Source organism: Cydia pomonella, chromosome 1 (assembly GCF_033807575.1).
Source record: "Cydia pomonella isolate Wapato2018A chromosome 1, ilCydPomo1, whole genome shotgun sequence".
In the NCBI taxonomy this organism is placed as follows: Eukaryota; Metazoa; Arthropoda; class Insecta; order Lepidoptera; family Tortricidae; genus Cydia; species Cydia pomonella.
The window spans coordinates 16,148,959-16,170,913 of NC_084703.1; the positions used below are offsets into that span (position 1 = coordinate 16,148,959).

The 21,955-nt window shown below is 35.7% G+C and overlaps 1 protein-coding gene across 1 annotated transcript in view; it reads right to left on the minus strand.

Annotated features, from left to right (window-relative positions):
- Positions 1-2,689: 2,689 nt before the first annotated feature.
- Positions 2,690-21,955, minus strand: part of LOC133516815 (epithelial discoidin domain-containing receptor 1-like) — a 277,132-nt gene continuing 257,866 nt past the window's right edge. The window contains exons 13-18 of the mRNA XM_061849795.1: positions 14,146-14,264; positions 13,263-13,421; positions 12,553-12,645; positions 11,560-11,701; positions 11,040-11,144; positions 2,690-9,597 (exon numbers count right to left, since the gene is read on the minus strand). Of these exons, the coding sequence (XP_061705779.1) occupies positions 9,388-9,597; positions 11,040-11,144; positions 11,560-11,701; positions 12,553-12,645; positions 13,263-13,421; positions 14,146-14,264 (828 nt within the window). The 3' untranslated portion in view covers positions 2,690-9,387. The remainder of the gene's footprint in view (positions 9,598-11,039; positions 11,145-11,559; positions 11,702-12,552; positions 12,646-13,262; positions 13,422-14,145; positions 14,265-21,955) is intronic.

Genomic DNA, 21,955 nt, shown 5'->3' on the forward strand with positions numbered 1-21,955 from the left:
AACTAATTATAAGAGTTAGGAGCTTTTAAAAAATTGTATGAAACTTTGCTCCTAGCTCTTAATGTAGAAAAATCCGAAGAAAATCTAACGGTCGGGTATACCTATAGCTATGATTAAAATACATACAATTGTGTAAAAATCTTTTCCAAATCCTAGGAGGAAAATAAGGAATACGTTTGTATGGAGAATCGATCGTCCTCTTTCCTCTTCACAGTGCAAACCTGCTAAATCCATTTTTTTAAACTTTAATGTGTATAAAATTTGGCACAAATTTCTCTGTTTTCAAAATTGCATTTGGCAGGTTTACACTCTTAGTCAACGGTATTAGAGCAGAAAAAATTCGCTTTCGAAAAACGAATTGTAGGGGGCAACAAAGGAGCCCCTCGTTTATTGACGCAAAGTTATTTCGCGGCAGTCTATATTATATTCGAACAATATTAGGTAAGTAAGTACTAATGAATTAAAATATTGCTCAGTGGCGGATTTGCTGCTCTAAGCGCTAGGCCCCTTATTAAGTACTATCCGGCCTTTTCTCAGCACCTTTCTATATAAGATAGAATAATATAATAATATCCAACCGCCCTAGGCCCGGACCTACTCGAACCTTAGAGCAAATCCGCTACTGATATTTTAGCAATATAATAGCGTGCTTTTTTGCTTTCAACCTTAAGTCGAAACTACGGACGACCGGGTGGAAATCGCATTTCCATACTAACGTAGTTCCCATTTTCTTCTATCGATATTAACATTATAGAAAATACTTTTACATCATTTGATTTGTATATACTACAGCTATGTCCCTTCATTTGTTTTTTCGATTATTGTTATAAGAAGAGTTAAGAGGAGCTCTTAAAATTTGTATGGAATTTCTTTTTCGCTCCTACTGAAAAATCTAAAAAAGTCGAACGAAGCCTTTGGCTGATAAAATGTAATACAAAAGTTAAAATAAAATAATGTAGCCATGATATGAAAGGTTGTTTAATACACATCAAAACGTAATATAAGTAATTAATTTAAAATTTAGATCGTGGCTTTATTTAATTCTTGGTTTCATTTTGATTGTAAAACGTGAACTCCGACAATCGTGTATCGTGCGGCTGGATAGTGAACAATTATGCTTCACAAAAGGGATACTTCGTAAAATTAATGAAATATTTACAATTGTTTATTTGTATGAACCTACTTTATTAGTACATTATTATATCACCAGCATTGAGTTCTTCGACAAGTCTGTACTTTACAGGGGAGTATTTACCCTAGGGCCAAGCGAGCCATGGCCCGGGGGGCCGGGGCCTCAGGCTGCAAAGGGCGGCAAAACAGGTTTTTTTGTTCCTTAAACTATCGCCAATTCTTCCAGCTTCCCATTCCCTTCAAACTTAGGGTACTTTTCAGTAACACGCTTATTTTTGACGGCCATATAACGAGCAGATTTTTGGTTAAACATGTACAGTAGAAAATTAGGTAGTGACTTATACATGAATTTATACCTAAATAAAGACCCAGCTTTTCTTTTATGTAAGATTCAACCATGTTAAAAGAGAAAAATAAATAAATAGGGATCACAATCACCTTGAAGCCTCATGTTTTTAGGGTGCTTTTTATGCCTTTTTTCCAATATTTTATATAATTAAGTATGCAAAACTGAGACAGTAAATTAGGACGTTAATTTATATTAATTAATATAATCTAATATAATTTACCATTAAATAAGCTTTTATCATTTTTGCGAATAATAAGGGAAATGTACTTATACGTACCTATAACTTTTTTATCAGTAAAAAGTTAAAAACTGACTAAGTACATCAATTTGTGTAAATAGTTATTTGTACAGCAAGAGAGCAAAGTTTGATATTTTTTCGAGTGCTCTTTTTGAGTTCCGTGATAATATAATCTTATTTAGAATCTTGAGCGCAGTAAGGGACTTAAAAGCGCACGAGATGTAAATAACTTTGATCTCGTGTAGTACACAAACATTTTCACGACAGCAGTGTGAACATATTTGAAACGTAAAAATACAACCTGAAAAAATGTAATCCGTCTTCATCACTATTTCATTCATGTTTTCTTAAGGTATTCTAACAATTAAGTTTAATTACCGCATTAAAACAAAACGAAAGAAATTTCAATAAAATAATATGGAAATAATGAAGTAACGAACATCAATTGAAAGTTCAATCGACAACTTCTTTTTGTAAAAAAAAACTTTGAAAGATACGGTCCGTATTGCGGATACAACTATTTGTCAATTATAGTAGAGATCGTTAAACGTAGAATTATTTACTTTGCGTAACAATTGCGATTATTTTTAAGTTCATTGTTTTATGGTATAATAAAATACGTAAAATATGGTGTTATTATTAAATTTTAAACTTTTATTTCATTAATTAATTTTTACGATTGAGGACTCGTAGGGTGTTTTTGAACGATGCGGTTTTTTTGCCCACTGCTTTTAAGCAGCAAATTACCCTTGTTCCAGATGCTGATGTGAAAAATAAGTACTTAAATTGACAGCAGTTAATAAAAACATGCATATTTTTACAAGGATATGATGGGGTTTAGAAGCACCTAAATACAAGTAAATGTGAGGCATAATAAGTATAGGTACCTATTATGTTTGGTGCATCAGGTGCATGGCTGACCACTGGAGCTTTAATCCTAAATGCAACTAAAAGCTAAAATGAAAGAACTCTTTTGATATGTTATTCAACATTTATTTTAACATTTAAAATTACATAAAAAGAAGGCGTTTGCCTTAAAAGTCTTTGATTATTTATAAATACTGTGCCTACAGAATGAATTTCATTTATAAGTGTGAGGTAAAATAGAAACGACATCAAGAAAATATGCTATCTACGTGAATTCGGAAATAAAATATTACCAAGTAATGCCAATACGGAAACAGAACAGAAGATTTAAATTATTAGGTATGTTGTTAACATTTCCATCAGTAATGCAAGTTTAACAGTCTCGAAATTTACTCTAGGACTTGCTCCAATAGGTACAAAAGTATTGATCAAATTCAATGGATAGATAGCATATTAAAACTAGACGATTATGACGTTCGGTTCAAAACGATAAAGATGATATGTTGGAATTAAATCACGCAAGGGTACAGAAGGGTACAGAGGTGCCCCTATGACAGTTACTTCAAGTCTCTATTGCTTGGGCTTAAGTTAAAAATAATGGAAGATATATGTATATTTACCAGTGTTTGCCGAACGTTAATGCAATTGATTATGTAAGGTAGAGGTACAATTGACTATTAACAATTACAAATTGAACCGTAAACTGTAACCGCCCATTACGATATTTTTATTGCTTAAAGGTTAAATTTCTAAATAAACAATATACGTGGCGGCTGCTACTTAATTTAAAAATGAACTATCATAGGGACAATCATTCAATGCGAGAGGTATGTCTCGTTTTCAAGCAAAACATAATTATTGAATGGTTGACAAGAACGATATCTAAATGCATCTTCACAGTAGCGCCTTAATTACAACCGACGATAAATTACTTTTTGCTTGAATGAACAAACTTAAATTCAAATTAATCAAAGGTTTATTCCATTTACATTCACTAGATAGAAACTACGATGTCAAATTAGCACAGCTGTACGATCTGTAAAAACGAGTAAAGGTCTGCAAAAATAGCATTGGTTAAAATTAACTACAACTTATTTTTAACGTATATACTAACAAGTACAGGGATATTAGTACTATACGGTGATAACACATGAAAATATCGATATATGTTTAGCCACATCGGACGCAGGCGTAAGAAGTGTTAAAACGCCTAGTTCAAGTGAATAAATTTAAATGGAGTTTTCGTAGTGAGAGATTCTCTTGTTAGGTAAAAAAGGCGTAGTATCCATTACTTACAAAGTTGCTCTCTTGTACACCGGTGTTTAAGCAACTATGCTATCTACTCAACCGAAATTAGTATAGGTAGGTTGTATAAAATTGAGAATATTGTCTTTAATACGAACTTGCTAGAGTTGCACTGAGTGCCCTAGTTGTCGTTTCGGGCATTCCGTAAGGGTGTCACCGGTCGCACCGCAGCAGTGCCAGGCCACCGGGATCGAGTGCACAAATCATTGGTCCCATCACTTATTAAAGGAGTCGTTTCGCAGGCGCCTTAACCGCTGATAATATAAGGTATATTTTGGCTTAAACCTCTAAGTGATATAAAAATTACAGCAAAAGATAGACTATACAGTACTACCAATTCCTTCAACGCCATCTTTTTTTAAGATTTGTTAAAATAACATTTTACTATAAATATCAGTTTTCAAATGCAATAACGTGGTGTGAATGTGAAACTCATGTGAAAATTAACCTAATGTAACCATAAAAACTTTGACCGCTTCTTGCGATTTTCTTTATTGTTTTTAAGTTTAGTGCTTGATATTTATTAATTATATATATATGAATATTTTTTATAAATCCAAAAATACTTAGACCTATACCTATACTTAGTACTTTCGTACACCGAATATGTTTGGTATTACTTCCGAAGTTTTAGGTAAACCGCCAAAAACAAATTGGCACACGGTAGGTAAAAAGGCAAACTTGCCAGTTTAGATGGTATTTAGTAACTGGTCGTACTGTAATTTCTGAATGCTTATTATTAAAATTAGTTTCTTGAGGTGAGACGTAACACTATTTAAATATTAATGCCCGCTAAAATGACTCCTATTAATCTACTAACATGCCAACAGTAGGAATAGAATACTTGTTTTAGTAAGATTAGTATTAGGTAAATAACATTTTAACTTGGAAAAAAGTTTAGATGATGTAGACAAGATGCGGAACATCAATAATGATATGACAATACGATAAAATTAATAATATCTTAATTCCTAATTAAAGAGTATCACTTTTGTTTGAGTAGAGAATACGTAGGGCTGGATTTACCTCCCGAAAATATTACGGTTAAGTAAAACTCGGAAAGTTGCCGTGCATCCTCGTCACGGCAAAATATGAATGAGAGAGTTACGCGGTGATATTAGCTACTTATTTCGAAAAATAAGTTGATCATGCATGAATAAGTCGATAAGATGGTTTCCAGCCACGTTAGGCGTATCATTATAATTACATATAAATATAAACAATAAACGAATAAGATACGAATAACATTGATTTCGGTGACAGAAAACAATTAGAATTTTAGCTTTTTAAAACAAGTTATTTATGAAAACTTCTGTGCAAAAGAATGGGTGAGCAATAATGGACATCTTAGGATACGGCTATATTTTATGATTATTTGATGCATTCTAAAAGTAACATCGAGTAAGTACCTAGTAATAGTAATAGTGATACATTTTAGGCCGCTATGTTTACGGCACTGCACGCTGATTGAGCCTTAGTTAATATGGGTGGGTTTTTTAATTTACAGGTAATGCATAAATATTATGCATATATTAAAATGTTAAAAGCAGCTTACAAAGGAGTGATTGGCTGCTCACCGGCGGCAGTGGGGCAGGCAGGCGAGGCGCGCACGAGGCCGATCCGATACACAACTTTGTATAAAAATGCATACAAACCGTACTTTCGAGTTGAGTTTACATACGGTTTACGGAATAAGCACTGATACTTTAAAGTATCGTAGAGGTTTTCATTCGTTGTACATAACCCACGCTTAACTAAAAACTGTCTTGTTACATGAACGTTTAATACAATAACTAATATTAATTACAATTACTCTTTTAAATGAAATATATTCTTGCAGGGACTCCCTTATACTACTAGTTCCTTAGCTAACCTGTTTTCTTTTAAATTTACGATTAAATGTTGGGAGTGGTTGAGAGCTAGTGGTGACGAGAGGTGCATAAGGGTATTGTATTAGGACCATATTTAATGCAGGGTCTTCGATACGCGAGCTTACACTTTAAGACGACATCAACATTTGCATGCAGTATACAATTAAATTACCTTATAATAATATTTTACTTCATTGTTTATTATAACACAATATTTTTCGTAATCTAGATACCTATTACTTCAGTAGAAAAGTAAATGAGAAGAAATGTTAGTTTTATGGTACACAAGTTAGTACAAAGTTGACGCTGTTCATGACATTGTTAAAATAAGAAGAAGTAACAAATTGACAGTGGTCTTACAAATACGTTTCCACGCGTCGTGGTCTACTCTACGCCGGTGTGTCTACACCTTTACTTATTGAACCTACTTATATGCGTGCAGCCATCTTTAAAACATGTATGCAAATTTTATTTGCCTAGTCGTGGAATCTGACTATAGTACTAGTATTATTTCAAAGATGACTACTACATCTACTAGGTATTAACATAATATTAAGTAGGTAAGTAAACAACATCTTCCCAAAATCGCTTTCATTTCACACATTGAAACAAGTCATAAATGTGTAAGCAGTGAATATGAATAATGAATGACCGTACGTCTAACGTCAATACGAACTAGGTATATCTTATTCTGTGCAGCTATAAATAAACACAGTAAACAATACAGTAATAGAAATTTTGACGTTGCAGGATTTCTCTCAACTGCAACCTTATTTACAAATGTCCAATTGGGTCTGCTTTATATTTTGCAGTCTCTAGTCTTGGTTGGGTAGCTGAGAATTATGGGATGCACGGGATTACCCAAGGGACCTTCCGATAAACAAAAGCGGCAACACAACATAACAAAAACTGAAATTATAAAGTTTACTTACCGAAAAAATGCTTATTATTCGACTTACAAAGGAGTGCAGTGCAGAGAACATTAGGGAAGACTGCAAGATATTCAGCGTTTATTACTGCATTAATTATTATGCTTAAAAATGTTAACTCATTAGTAACACACATATTCACAACTAATTTCAGATTATTGCTTGCTAAGAGAATTACACGTATCCCATTATGACTAAACTAATCAATAAATTATTATTAAACACATATAAAGCGTCTATAATTTAAATATGTGGCGGTGAATGTCGCTTGAACGGGATCAGTAGGCAAACATCGTACTTAATATAATATAGTTGCAAAGAAAACTACTTATTATACTGACATTCTAAATTATAAAGCGGCAGAAGACCGAATTAATTTATGGTATTAGTAACTTATTGTTACCCACAGGTTACTAAAAAAAAGTTATTAGTGAGGTGAAATTTGTTGCTAAAACGACTGTTGAATTAAATGCTTATGGGTGTAATTTTAAAAACAACTGATCCCGGTTCGTTTTTCGCTATACACCTCGTCTGTCGGTCCGCTAGCTCGCGTGTCAGGAGGGGACGTTCACGAATATTATATCCTATATGTTAGTGGAACGGCAATATTTCATCGACAATTCAACTAGTCAGGTTGTGTAAAACATGCTTCTCTATATGAACCGTTACAGTTCAAAAGTTAAATTATGCACCAGGTTCAATGATGATCAATGTACTTAATTTTTTTTAGATAAATTGTCAATATAGTATTGCCATTTTGTTAGGGAAACAACTGGATCTTAGAATACCCTTACACTGAACATTGATGACACAGAACATTCATATAGATTTAATTATGTTTGGATCATTCCTTATTATTATTACGATATTAGGCAGCTATAGAGTAACACGAATAATTCGGCTTTATCCAACCTTTAGATATTCTGATCACACGTGGCGTCCGGAAATATGGATATAAGCAGAACATCTTCCCTCAGTTAAATTGGCCCATTACTACGGTCGATGTCGATCGTCTCGTATCCCTATTAAAATACATATCTCTCTTATTAAATTCGCTTAGTCGTAGGTAATATCGATATTTGCGGATGCAGTGTGAGCGCAACCTTTACGTGCCTATTGAAGAAAACAAGAAGCACAGGGGGCGAATATCGCCCTGGAGATTACTCATCTCCGAAGTATAATAATAACCTTAACATTTAAAACAGGTTAAAAAAATAGGATTAGATTTGGATATACTAGGAAGGGGCTACTAGAGTACAGGAATGAAATATAAATAAAGCTCCTGACTAAAGTCGCTTCCAAATCAATGACCGGAGGCCGTATTCGAAACAAATTCAATATCTAATATATATTCTAAAAGTATCAATAGCTGTGCGATGCGCTTGCACACATTTACTGTGTTTTTCTTGTCTGCACGCACGGAACTAATTTTTTGTTTTAAATATTTAGATATGTCAAATGCATGCTCGATATAAGGCCCTAGTTTTTCAAAGAAGGCGACAGCAGCGGCGAGCCGCAGCCAGTACTCGAGCAGCCCCGAGTAGGGTTGCCGTAAAGGCGGTGAGTGGAAGATCGTGGGGCGCTAGGCGAAGGGCGCTGAAACAGTGTGTGAAACATTTACTTAAACATGTTGATCCTCTTGCCGGGTTGGTATATAATTACGAACTTTCGAGTAAATCGAAAGTTAGAAAACCCATTCAAGGAAGATAGAATATTTTGGACTTTCCTACGCTATAGACTACAAAACTGTGTATGTAGACATACCGCGAAGTACTAGGCGATTTCGTAATCAATAAGATATAATCCAAAAAGGCTAGATTCGTAATAATTATACGGTCTCATTTATTTCCTGAATGACAAGAATCCAAATCGACTAGAGAATCAACACTCAAGGGATTTGTAGGTTTCTGAATATCTTCCAAAACACTTTGATAATATTCATTAATCATCAACTGTATGTACAAGGGCATGCATTCACGTATAACCAGAAGGCAATTCAGAAACCTACGTCTAGCTTGTAAACCTCGGCACACGATGTGGTGCTTAGTAACATCGAGGTGCCCTGGTTTTTAACATTATTAAAATTGCTTTTTGGCGCGGCTGGATACTGGCTGAGCCGCGGAGCCCCGAGCTCAGCCAGTGCCCAGTTTAAATGCAAAGCTGCGTGTTACATAAAACACGCTCTAACCTACAACCTATACTATTGTTAATTTAATACTGAACTTAATACTGCTCGATTTTTCCTATCAGTCTGTCGTCAAAATGTCCAAGACACGAGTATGGCATTTTAAAAATTCTTATAAATTAATTATATTTGTTTTCAATGTAATAATTTGGACTTATATAAAAACGCTGATGCTTCCAATGATGGACCTATCGAGCAGTCCAGATATCTATTCAGTTTTGCATCTAATCAATCGGTTAGGCCGAGCGTCACTGAATATTTGAAACTAGAAAATCTACAAATACATAGATCGTTGACATGGACGCCAATGGATAATGTGAGCACGACGATTTTACAACAGTAAATTTAATGACTGAAAATTCATCAAATTATTCATTGCGTTTATAAACTAAACATTTATTAATACTAACTGGATCAGGGTTTCAGTGGGAAATATATTAAAAACCTATCTAATGTAATGAGATCGATCGGTGAATGATCACTGACGCCGAGGCTCGTCGTTAATATTGGATTCAGCGAAGGGTGGCGTGCGGCGGCTTGAAGCCGTGCGTCATACGCTCCAGGTAGCGATGCAGGTCGTGAAAGCGCGGGCGCTGCGCGGGCTCGCGGCGCCAGCACTCATGCATGAGGTCGTACAGCTCGCGGCGGCAGCGCGGCGGCGGCGCCGCGGGTACGCGAGCCCCGCGCCCGCCGCGCCTCCACTCGCTCGCGTTCGCCACCACCTATTAGCAACGCCGGTATTTGTTACTTCATCTTTGGGCAATTTTCTAAATTATAAGTTATACATTAATATCACACATTAGTATGGGGTAGAGGTGAACTGTTTAGAATATATGTTTAAGACGTTGAACTGTCTCTTACATCTGAAAACAATGCAATATCTTACTCGTAAAGGAGAATATACCTAAGCAGATATTACATTTTTATATAACGGTAATAAATAGTAACTCTGTCAGTGGGAGTGTGGAAGGGCGGCACCATCATCGAAACCAAATAATTTCGTTACTGGCTTCCATTTGTTTGATTGTATTTATAAATTTTGCTAAGTATGTATTTTTCATGTCACAGTATGATATTACTGTACATGTATTAACAAAATTTTTTTTTTGAATTTTGACTTTTTTTTTGATTTTTACATCCGACCAATGGAACTCGAGGCGAGAATTAGAACCGGAGCAAAGTGCTCATAAGAAAAAGCTACTACGCAAGTGTACTGTACATTCGCTGCTGTCACGTAATTCACATTTATATTTTTGATGGGATATATCATAGTTGATTTCGTAACTAAATCTTATTTTAGTTATAATTAATTATATAGGCGCTTAGTGCAGGGGTTCCCAAAGTGTGCGCCGCGGCGCCCTGGTGCGCCGTAGAAAGTAAAGAGGGGCGCCGTGAGTTCTATCATTATCCGAAACCACAAATATTCGCGGGTACCTATTTGAGCGCTCGCATCGGTAAATAATATAGCGTCGTGTCACTCTTTTTCGACCGTGATTTTAAATTTACAAGGGCGCCGTAGTAAAATACTAAACTTGTAACTGCGCCGCATGTTGAAAAAGATTGGGAACCCCTGGCTTAGTGGGTAAATAAATCTGTTTGTTGGAAAATGTCATACATCATAAAAAACACCGTTTCTTTATCAAACTTCGCCCTTCTCCATTTAAAAAAAAAAAACATTAAGATGCTGCCCTATGTGCTCAATTAAGCACACTTATATTTTAGTGGTCCTGCCCAAGACATTTTTTGTTAAATAAAATGTAAGGAATTTTTATATTACGATATAAGAGCTTTGTTTTTAATAGGGCAGCATAGTTCATAGAAATCGGTCCATCCGTTGGACAGCTACGACCTCACACGACACGACACGACAGTTAGGTCAGTCAGTCAGTGAGCAAAATCCCGATTATTAGATGTTTGTATCTTAAGAACCGGTTGAGCTATATTTATGAAATTTGGGGTTTTAGTTAGCCTTAAGGGTCTAAATAGGGTAAGGTATAAGGGTATAAATGAACCAAATTTCATATATTTATGTTTAGTCGATTTTGAGTTACGTAGGGGTCAAAAGTGGCTCCAAATGGTTCATGTAATTATAACACGGCCGTTGTATCGCCAGTTCTCTTCTTTTGAACTCGGCGTGACACGTTACCGCGTGTCTAGATAGTACCTGGTCATCATCCATCTCTTCAAAAGGTTTGGCTGTGCAGTACGTCAGCACCTCCCACACCGTGACACCGAACGACCAGACGTCGCTAGCAGGCGAATACATGCCCTGCGGTAGAAGTATTGAATAATTGTAAAAATATAAAAAGCGAAGGAACTACAAGTGACATTCTATTTGTATCATGGCACTTTAGTTCAGTAAATAATGTATAAAGGCAAAATTCGAACCACAAATTTACCTACTTTTTATTATATCAAAGTACAAGTCGGCAAATTTAAGCCATTCCTAAAATTGGCGACGGGGGTTCGATGCAATATCTATATTCTTTTCTGATGGGAACGAATTTACGGGTGTAAGGCTCTTTTCAACGTCTGCGTCTATTATAATACGAGTGGAAGTTTTAAGTTTAATCTGAAATCAAGGACCTTTTACTGAGAATCATGAGCTTTACTTACATATTTATCATACAGTAATGCTCTTTCGCGCGACGATTTCGGGGTATAAAATAATTAGTAATAATCACCATCAGTAGGCTCTCCCAGGCCATCCAACGCAGGGGAAAGCGCGAGCCGTCGGCCATGACGTGGTAGTCTCCCACGAACTCGTCGCAAAACATTGCGTAGTCCGACACCTTAACGCTCAGCTCCTCACTTACTGTTACGTTGCTGAAAATTTGGAATATTTAGGTACTAAGGCAAAGATTGTAGCTACTAATGAGGAGCGTAAGTCAGGAAATAAGAAGGAAAACAAATGATATAACGCCCGCCCGAAACTTAAAAAATATAAGACTTCGAGGTGTTTAAAAAATTAAGTTTTTTTATAACATACAAACAAAAATTAAATAAACAATTGGACAATCTTACACAAATCGACCTGGTCCCACAGTAATCTCAATATGGGATAGGAACTAGGAACAAATACTTATGATAAAGCAAATAATTGCTCTAACCAAGATTCGAACTCTACCACCAGCTTCATAGGCAGGGTCACAATCGACTAGGCGAGGAGGCTATTAAAAATAACACCAATAAATTCCTTCCATATTATTAAACAATAAATTGTATGGCCACTTAAATGCAATATTTTACCGTTAAAATAGCAATTTTATTGTTTTCCATACTTCAAACACAATCACTGCCAGCGCGAGCTACGTGCTACGAACGTAGCCGATAACACGGGAAAACACTGTATGTAGCGAAAAGCGCCTACGAACAGAAAACTCGCCTGGCGGGTCAGTGGCAGTGAATGTGTTAATCGTGACATGACGTCAGGATCAAGTACAGTTTAGGGCGTTTCGTGTGTGCATTACGATTGTAAGACTGAAGGATATTTCTCCCATTTGTATTGCTTCAATGTCATGGGTCCCATATATACCTACATTTGATCCTCAAAACAAAGTGCGTTGTCAGATACCATTAATAAGAAAAAAACTTCTTTTCTAGCCTATTCCCTGACTTTTTGGATTTGGTGGCGGTAAGACATTTCTTACCTATCAAATTTACTAAATAAGGCTTACCGAGCGGAGAGATCCCGGTGCACTAATTCGAAAGACTCCAGGTACTTCATGCCTGCTGCGATCTGGCAGCATATGTGAATCAAACTCGAATAGCTGAAAAAAATAGTTTAGTTTACGTGAAGATTTATGCTCCTGGAAGGTATTCCGATAGGGAATTAATCTTACACACAGTCGTTAAACGGGAAGACTACAGCGTGACTCGTGCTGAGCGAGCGTGAAAATGGACAAGACATTGCTCGAGACACACATATAAAAACTTTATAGCGTTATATTCACGCTAAGCACATCTGTTGCACTACATTAAAAATTGTTTTATTCCGTAAACCTGACAAAGGTAGGAGAAAGTGTTTAATTAACTGTAAGCGATGTAAAAGTAAAACTTATACCTAACTAACATACTGGGGAAGATAATTTACTGTCTTTGATTATAAATTGATTAAAATTACAAAGCACATAAACACAATGTCTAAGGAAACTAGAAGCCGTATTTCGGCCCCTTTCAAAACATACGAGTATCATATGCGTATAATACAAGGTGTCCTTAACACAAATATAGAAATACTTTAACCATATTTGCTTGATATCACCATCTCAGAATTTTCCACATTTTGCTATACCTACAACAGATATATTTGGCGTGGAACTAGTGCAGTGCTAGTATTATGCCACTGCATGCTACCCAGTGTGAATCATTCACATGCAGTACGTACTTCAATTTGTTGTCCGGTTTCAATATCGTAGGCAAGGGTGCAGCGTTGCCGCGGTCGAGCGCTGCGCACGGGGGTTCGAGTAGACTCAAGCCGAGCACTCTGGCGAGCTGTGGGTGTTTCAGCCCAGCGCCCCATGTCGCCTCTCTGGCAAACGCCGCCCTGGAAACGTTATCACATAAGTAGTTAAGAATGCGTCTTTATTGGCTCTTTAAGGTCCAAATGTGTTAGTTATATGTAATTTACAACGTTACAAACGTACATACTATGAAAGTACTTACTACTTATTAATAGACAGAAAATTTGAAATGAGTAGGCTTTCGTAATTCGTAGACTTTTTTTGTCTTACGCGCAAATTATTTTTGCTTCCCGGGACTTCGAAGTTCGTATTTTTTGCGTGTAATGAATGTCTCACATCACATTCTGAGCTTATACAGCTTATACCCATTTTAGTAGGTTTATTACGTAGGTAGGTATTATTAATATGCAAAAAACTACGTACGTTTTAATATGCAATAAAACTTTTATATTAGGTATTGTTAGCTCTGAGTGGCTCAGTGATTCAAGTTTAGCTAATTAAAAAAATATTTACGTATAATAAGCTTAATAATCGAATGTCATACTTGGCGTTGGGAGTACCTATAAACTCGTATTGAATAAAAATATTGTACTAAATACGTATTTTTTGTTTTATGTACCACGCATAGCCGATTTTTAGAGCTATTATTACTGATGGTTAATAAAAGTCAGTGAAGCGTAGATATCTGCTACTAAAGGGTAGGTATCTACTCTTCTGCGTTGTCTCGGATAAAACCACTTAAAATATAGATTGAAAATATAGTATACAAAAGTAAAGTAGCACGCAAAATATCAGCTAAGTTCTTACTTGATATCGTTATGGCAGCCTCGCCAGAGAGTCTTGACAACTACAAGTCGACGGCGGGTGCCGGTCGGGGATTCCTCGTCGCTCAGTTCCTCGATGCCATCCGTCTCGCATATCTGGAGCTGCAAAAAAGGTTTCTTCACTACCTTGCCTATTAGTCACATATTATACATTTATAGGTAATCTATCGGCGCATCGAATAACAGGCGAATTTAAGGGAAAAATGTAGAGTGCTCACATATTGTCCGACAACATATTATAATTTATAAATGTAAGTTTATACGTTTTTAGGTACTCATAGTGTTTACTAAATCACGCGTGAATTTGGTTACAATTTAAGGCTAAGGCTTTGAAGTTGCACATTGCAAGGCTGCAAAGGTTGCAAATGCATGGTTAAAATAGTTTTATATTCTGTAAATGGAGTTATGTGAAAATAATGTAATAAGTGAAAATACGTAATAATAAAAGAAACAACGAGGTCCTGGTTAGTATTATTCTTTGGTAAAAAACATGTTACCTATACAAGATCCACCAAACACTTTGTTTATGAATAACTACATAGGTAACAAAATACGCGCCAGCTATTCTACCCGACGGACTAACTTGGGCGGATTGCAGATTTTTTAAATCCGCCTCAATCCTATGTTACCAATTACGATTCGGCGATTGAATGCCAAAAATGGGTATGCAAATGCAGCTCCGCATCGGGCGTTTCGCTTGGCTCGGTTTTCCATAAGAGTACCTATTCGCTGCCACAACATAGGAATGTAATTATCTAAGGTAACGTAAAGCAGAAAGGAATAAAATACATGAGATGCATAAGTACTCGAAAGATTCCGAAGAAAACCCTACTATCCTCAATATCATAAATTCGAAAATAATCTGTATGTCTGTCTCTTGCCTCTTCACGACACAGTTGCTCCATTGTAGGCGAAAAATCAATAACTTTGTACTAAGTTTCCACTGTTTCCGCAGCTGGTTGCGTTTATAAAAAATATAACTTTAAAACAATGTCAAAAAAAAAAAAAAAGAAATATAAGAGGTCTTCTGATGTTCGTATTACGTTTGATAAATAAGCAATGAGCCTGCAATCCTTTGTTGCCACAGAACAAATAATTTGTTTGACAAATATAACCTATGTCACTCCCAACAGCTGACACAAATATAATACAACGGCGCATCATTTATTTGATTAAAATCCGGGAAGCTGAAGAATACGCCCAATCCCAACAACGATCTCTTTTCCGTCAATCGAACTTTTTTACTTATACCTAATCCGGGATCGAAATGAGATAGTATTTTGTAATTTTGGGTGGTAAAACTTTCATTATTAAAAGCACTAGGAACTCAAACACCCATGCTTACCTATTAAGCAATTATTTTCAAAAAGTACCGATGTTTCTGAATTGACCCAAAGATATTCAGAAATATAGTAGGTATCAATAACTTAAACATTGAAGCGCAATATAAGCGAAGTAGGTAATGTAAAAAGTTATAAAAATTGGTTACTTACATAAGATTAACATGTACCTAAAATCATTACCCTCCGACGTTGAACGGACATAAATACTCGTACAATACTGGGCGTACATCGCACTTGTTTAGAAAATATGAGAGTTAAATTTACATTTTTATTTTATGGTATGTGAGAAGTTTACAAAGAAATAGTTCTTGTAATATAGCGAGGGAGAGAATTTCCCGTATATTTCGCAAAAGCCTACTTTGGCCCAGTTTCTAAGTTTACCGAGCGTAGAAAATGGCTTCGCGCCTAGCGGATTTACAGGCCCTGGGAAAAGGCCGAAGGTGTCGTTAATATTTTTCATGTTTCGTCATTTTACGAACGCCGCGCATCTGTTAATATGTAAGTACAATATTTACTTAACCAATTACTAATTTATATCATGTATTCTTCGAAATTAAATATAAATCTATATCTTGCGATGTTACAAGCTCTTAAAAAAACATTTGAAAATTACCTGAAATAAGAAACGTGTAGTAGAATCTAACAGCAAACAACTTGGGGTTTTAACCCAAGTACGGTGAAAACAAAGTGAGTCTCAAACTAATGGAATTAAAGTATTGTTTGTTCAGGTGTCCCGCAGTTCTGTGTACATCGCGTAGAACAAACGCTCGCCGTTAAACAACGGTCGTACCGTACAAAAAGAACAGATCGGGCGTCCGCGACAGCGGGGACACGAGGGAAAATCACAGTCACAGGTTTTCATATAAGTAAATCTGTTCGTTAAATATTATGTTTGCAAAAATACGTCTTATAAGTGAGAAAAAAACCCAAAAGATAAAATTGCTTTTTTAAAACCGCTTTAACCAGCGCTCCTTAGACAAGTATGTAAAGATCACACTTATTACTGTTATATGTAGTCTGTGCCTTACGCTTACACAGCACAGCGGCCGTACATAAATATACCATGTTCATATTATGCGCATTGCTCAGTCAGCAGCTTACTATCAAGTCAGGGTCATAGTTCTGGCGTGCAATGGCGGCGTATAAGGTACCCGCAGCGTGCAGCGGGTACCTTACCTACCATCAAAACTACTTAGTCAGCCCATAAATTCAGTCACGAAGGTTTTTATTGATTAAAAAGTTATAAGTAGGTACATATTCCTTATTATTCGTATATGATTTAAAAGCTTATTTAATGGTGAATTACTTACGTGATATTGATCCCTATTCATTTATATTTCTTTTTTAACATGGTTGGAACTTGCATAGCGCAAAAGCTATTATCATTATTTTGATGTATAGTTCATGTGAATGGGCCTGACAAGATTGCTACTGTACATGTTTTACCATATGTACTTGTATGGCAGCCAAATCTAAGCATGTTACTGAAAAGTAGGAAGTAGGTACCCTACGTTTGATGCGTATATGCTGAAGTACAGACTTGTCGGAGAACCAAATACTAGTGTATAACCAAATGCTCTAATAAAGTAGATTCATTAAAAAAATTAACTATTATTTAATGTCACACTGATGTTTACTCCCTTTTGTGAAGTATAATCCAGTCGCGTAGCTAGCATGGGAGGCACCCGGTGCGGAAATTGTGGGAATCACCCCAAATTCCAATCAAAATTGTAAAATATATAAAAAAGTAATATAAATTTATGTTTAATATTCCATAGCTCAGAATTTACTCCATCGCTTTCATTTTAGATTCCATGAAATTTAAATAGTTCTTACACCCTGGCGGGTGTTGCTTCTGCGTGCGTTCTATGACACGGACAAGGACACCCTTACATTTCGTAAGTGTCAAAGGGCACCTACGTGTTGACTTCAGCTCTGCACATGCCTCCCAAATGTCCCGGTCACCATTGTCCCGTGAAGGATATACTAATAAAATAATTTATGATAAAACTATTTTTTTTCATTATTCAATCGTTATGTGTAAAGTTTATAACAAATTAACTTCATACTCACGTCATCATACTTTATATTTTGTGTTGCGTTATAAAAGGTATATATTAGATATATTTTATTGTTAAAATGCCAAGATGTTTTAATCTGGATTCAGTCATTCTAGCCTGCAAGCAATTTCTGATTAATTTTAATTTACTGAAACTCCTCTCACATGAAGCAAAAGCAACTGATTTCGCATACTGTTATAAATAACTTTAGTACGACCAATTGCGAGATTGCGAGATTTGGAAGAGATTCTGTAAAATTCCATTTCACAATGAATTTCAAATAATCCAGAGCCACCCAATTAGAAACAGCGACATAGTTTCTCAATTGCAGAAATAATCACATCATTCAAAAAAACTTTACAATGGTCCTGAATATATAAAAAAAACCTACGAGGCCGCAACATATTATTGTTACATTCAAGGTGCCTACGATGGACCCGAGAGATTTTAACCACGCATTTCTGAGGCCAAAAGAAGGAAAACATGTTTGAGCAATAATTCAGGAATAGTGTAAAAACAATTATCAACTAAAAATGTAATTCTAAATGTACAGGCTTGTTATAAATCCTACTAACTAAGCAGAATACGATCAAGAGTATACTGTCAAAATCTCTCGGGTTTCTCGTGGGCACGTTGTATATTATTTTCTTATTTGCAGTTGTGCAAACTGCCACAGTTTTAAGAATTTTAATAGGTGGCACTACTGATATACACGGGCGGACCATGTCTGTCACTTTCTAACAAGTATGTAAGTGCGAAAGTGACACATGATATGACAAGTGATAAAAATGCGACTATGATACCGCCCGCCGCAGGATTGCTGAATTTTATACGATTTCTTTCTGGGCTCAGCCAACAAGTTAGTATGTAGAGTTACAATAGGCTTCAGTTATACATATTTATAAATCTAGTTCTCTTACGACTGTTCATACTTATAATTTCAAATATAATCGCTTTATTAGTTCTTTAACGAATGACCATTTTATTCAAGAAGATTCGAGAAGCATTTTATTCAACGGTGACATCAAGTTTTACATAGTAGTTGTGCGGTTAATAAAAAAAAAACTGATAAAATAGTTGCATTTAAGCAGATTATGTTCCTTCTTCCTTATATTGAGAGCTGTGCTCTTTTCGGTGGAGCAATCTCCAACTCGTCCGGTCCTCTCAACTCCTCAACCTTCTGGTATGACACGACCTGAATATTTTCTTTTATTCGGTTGAAATATTTTTTCTCCGTTTTACTCTTCTTCTCTTTATCCCTTTGTATTTATATGACATAATAAGTCTAAAAAAATTGGACGAGTGATCAGATTAAAGCACGCATTAAAATAAAAAAGATTTCTCTATTCTAAAAACTTTCAGTATGCCCCACTTACATACTTATGTTATACTATATACTATTCACATCCATGTTCTGCTGAGGGCTATCTAACACATTAACTATTTAACAGTTGATAGATATCTAATTAAATTATCTGTCAATTCTAAGTCAAGCGCAAAGATCGCTTTTAGATATTGACCCCTCCATGCACTTTCTCGATGCTTAAAAAAATTTAACAAGCCCAATAATGTCGACCATCAAGTAATTTGAAAAAGTAAATTGCAAGCGCCTGGTTTGCTTTGATGATATATTTCAGCTTACTATTTGCCGCAATTTACTTGCTGACGCTACGAGTATGAAGTATGATGCTTCGTTTTGAATCAAAAAATAGTAAACGTCATCTATACGTTACGGCATGAATAAACGTACCTACGTCAAAAAAACGCAGTCGCAAAAACGAAACCGTACAATTTTGCCCAGAAGAGTAAAGGAAAAAATAGTTATAAAATATAAATTGTGGTTTGATTGCTAGCTACGAGTAACAGTTTATCCCAGTCACATATTGCTCCTGATCGATATTTGATATTAGGAGACATTTATACCCCACGGCTTCATGGTACTGGAAATATAAATATTTCTAAATACTTTCTATTACTTAGGTGGTAACTGTAAGTAATAGTAACTAGCAGTTCCACAAGGTTGACTAAACGACTAAACGTGTTGTGTATTCAACGGCTCGGCTGGCCCCGCCGCTAGGAACAGACTTAATAAGATTAACCAGGAACCATGGCAGACATTTTTGTTTCGATTTTCAGCGGCTTAACTCCTGTTCCCCCAGTTTGCGTAGTGCAAACTAAGTTATGTCGCCCTCTTGCTGTAAGGTTACCTAGTGTAGCATTTTTATAGTTAATCTGTTAATAGGTTAATAAAATATTAATAATCATTCTGTTATAGTAATAATTTAGCAGCTCAGGTATATGTAATAATATAATAGTAACATATAATTTTTCACCACACCAACTGGTAAAGGCCCTCTTGATTGTTCTAAAACTAATGAGGAAGTTGCATTTTATCCACATGTGATGCAAAGTAATCAGATGCAAATTTTGAGTCGTTTCCTTATGTTAGCTGGTAGAATTGACTTTTAAATGATGATTTTGGATGATAAATTTTTAATTAAGTTGGATTTGATTTGGTTTGTTTTTTTTTGGTATTTCATAGTTAGTATCTTCCTCGCGTTGGTGTGGTGAAAAATGTTTTGTTTCACTCGGAGGCAAAGCTTGTTTAACCTTGAAACCCTATCAACGCTCTAGATTTCACTTCTCGAACCACTCGCTACGCTCGTGGTTCAATGTTGGAATCTTTCGCTTACTCGGGTATCAACATTAGCATGAGCGATTAAACAACAACTTTGCCCCCTTGTAAAATAAATAACTATTTAATAAGTCTGAGTGAGAGTTTCCACTTTGTCTTACCGCCGACCAAAAATACAGTAAGCTTTTACGTAAAAAGTATTAAAAATCTTGGTCTAAAATATATTATTCTTTGTATCTTTTGACGTCATAAATAGGCGGCGGCTAAGGATTTTCTTTTGGGCTACTCTCAGGCACATTATACGCTGATTGATCACTGATCAGCGATCACACTGCCGGAAGATTTATTTAATGAACAGTCAATGAAAAAAAATCACTCGTCGCTACTCGCTAATTAGCAGTAGAAAAGCTGCCTGCAGGAGGACGTTTTAGTTACTCCATTACGAATGCCCAGGTCTTGGCTCGTGTGCCACTTGACATGCGCTTATTATTCACAAACGCAGGGATTAAATATTTCTTCTGTCGACATTAAGAGCCCTCTACGTTTTAATTACTTATTTATTTATAAGGTTCCATTAAAGACAAAGTAGAGCGATCTATTGCTCTCTCTATTTTTTTCTTTCAACAAAGAGCAGGCCCGTCGAACCAGTGAATAAATTGTGAAGCAATTATACGTTTCCTGGTACTGTTTATAATTTGAGTAGGTCCATCATTAATTAAAAAGGGTCTATTGTTTTTATCTCAACAACAAATTAAAGTCATTTAGGCAGTCTCTTACATTTAAGTGATGTGCCGTTTAAAATATACCTATCCCGAGGATTTTCCCCACAAGTACAATTTTCCTAGTAAGTTTCCCCAAGCAAGGAAATATTTCATTTATACTGGACATGTAATATGTAAAGTCACGAAGTATTCGATTCTATGTAATATGTAATGGTTCAAAAGTGACAAACCTTCAATTCCGTGAGTATATCAGTATACCTACAGAGAGGTGAGTTATTGACAGTAACGCCGTCAGAATTCAAATTTAATATTAGTAGTTTTTATTGCTAATACAACCGTATTTTAACGTTTGACTGTCCGTTACAGTTGTTTCTCTAATTTAATTAATTTGGTTCCGTCAGGATCAAACACGACTTTATATCGATTTTATATTAATAAATCGAGTCTTCACGTCTACTTTATAAGATAAGATCAAGTGTTCAAAGAATGAAAACCAAGCTATAAGGTGATCACGAATGTTATTTCATATTGTTGTATTGTTGTTGTTATTGAAATTTTGATGTAGGTATTGTTTTTTGCAGGTTTAAATTTTAATAAACAGCCAAACTCTGCGTAGTGACTTTATAAGTCATGCGGAATAACTTTTATTATGAGAGCAATGCTGAAATGTCAAAAAAACAAATAGGTAATTACTAATTACCTATAATTTCGAAGGTACATATTACAATTCCGAGATACTACTCATGAAGTATAAACTGAAATAAATGTCATATAGTAAGAAAAGATAAGAAGAGAAAGTCTAATTTGACCAAAATACCTTTTATTTGTTACTTCTTCTTCTTCCTCGCGTTGTCCCGGCATTTTGCCACGGCTCAAGGGAGCCTGGGGTCCGCTTGACAACTAATCCCAAGATTTGGCGTAGGCACTAGTTTTTACGAAAGCGACTGCCATCTGACCTCCCAACCCAGAGGGTAAACTAAGCCTTGTTGGGATTAGTCCGGTTTCCTCACGATGTTTTCCTTCACCGAAAAGC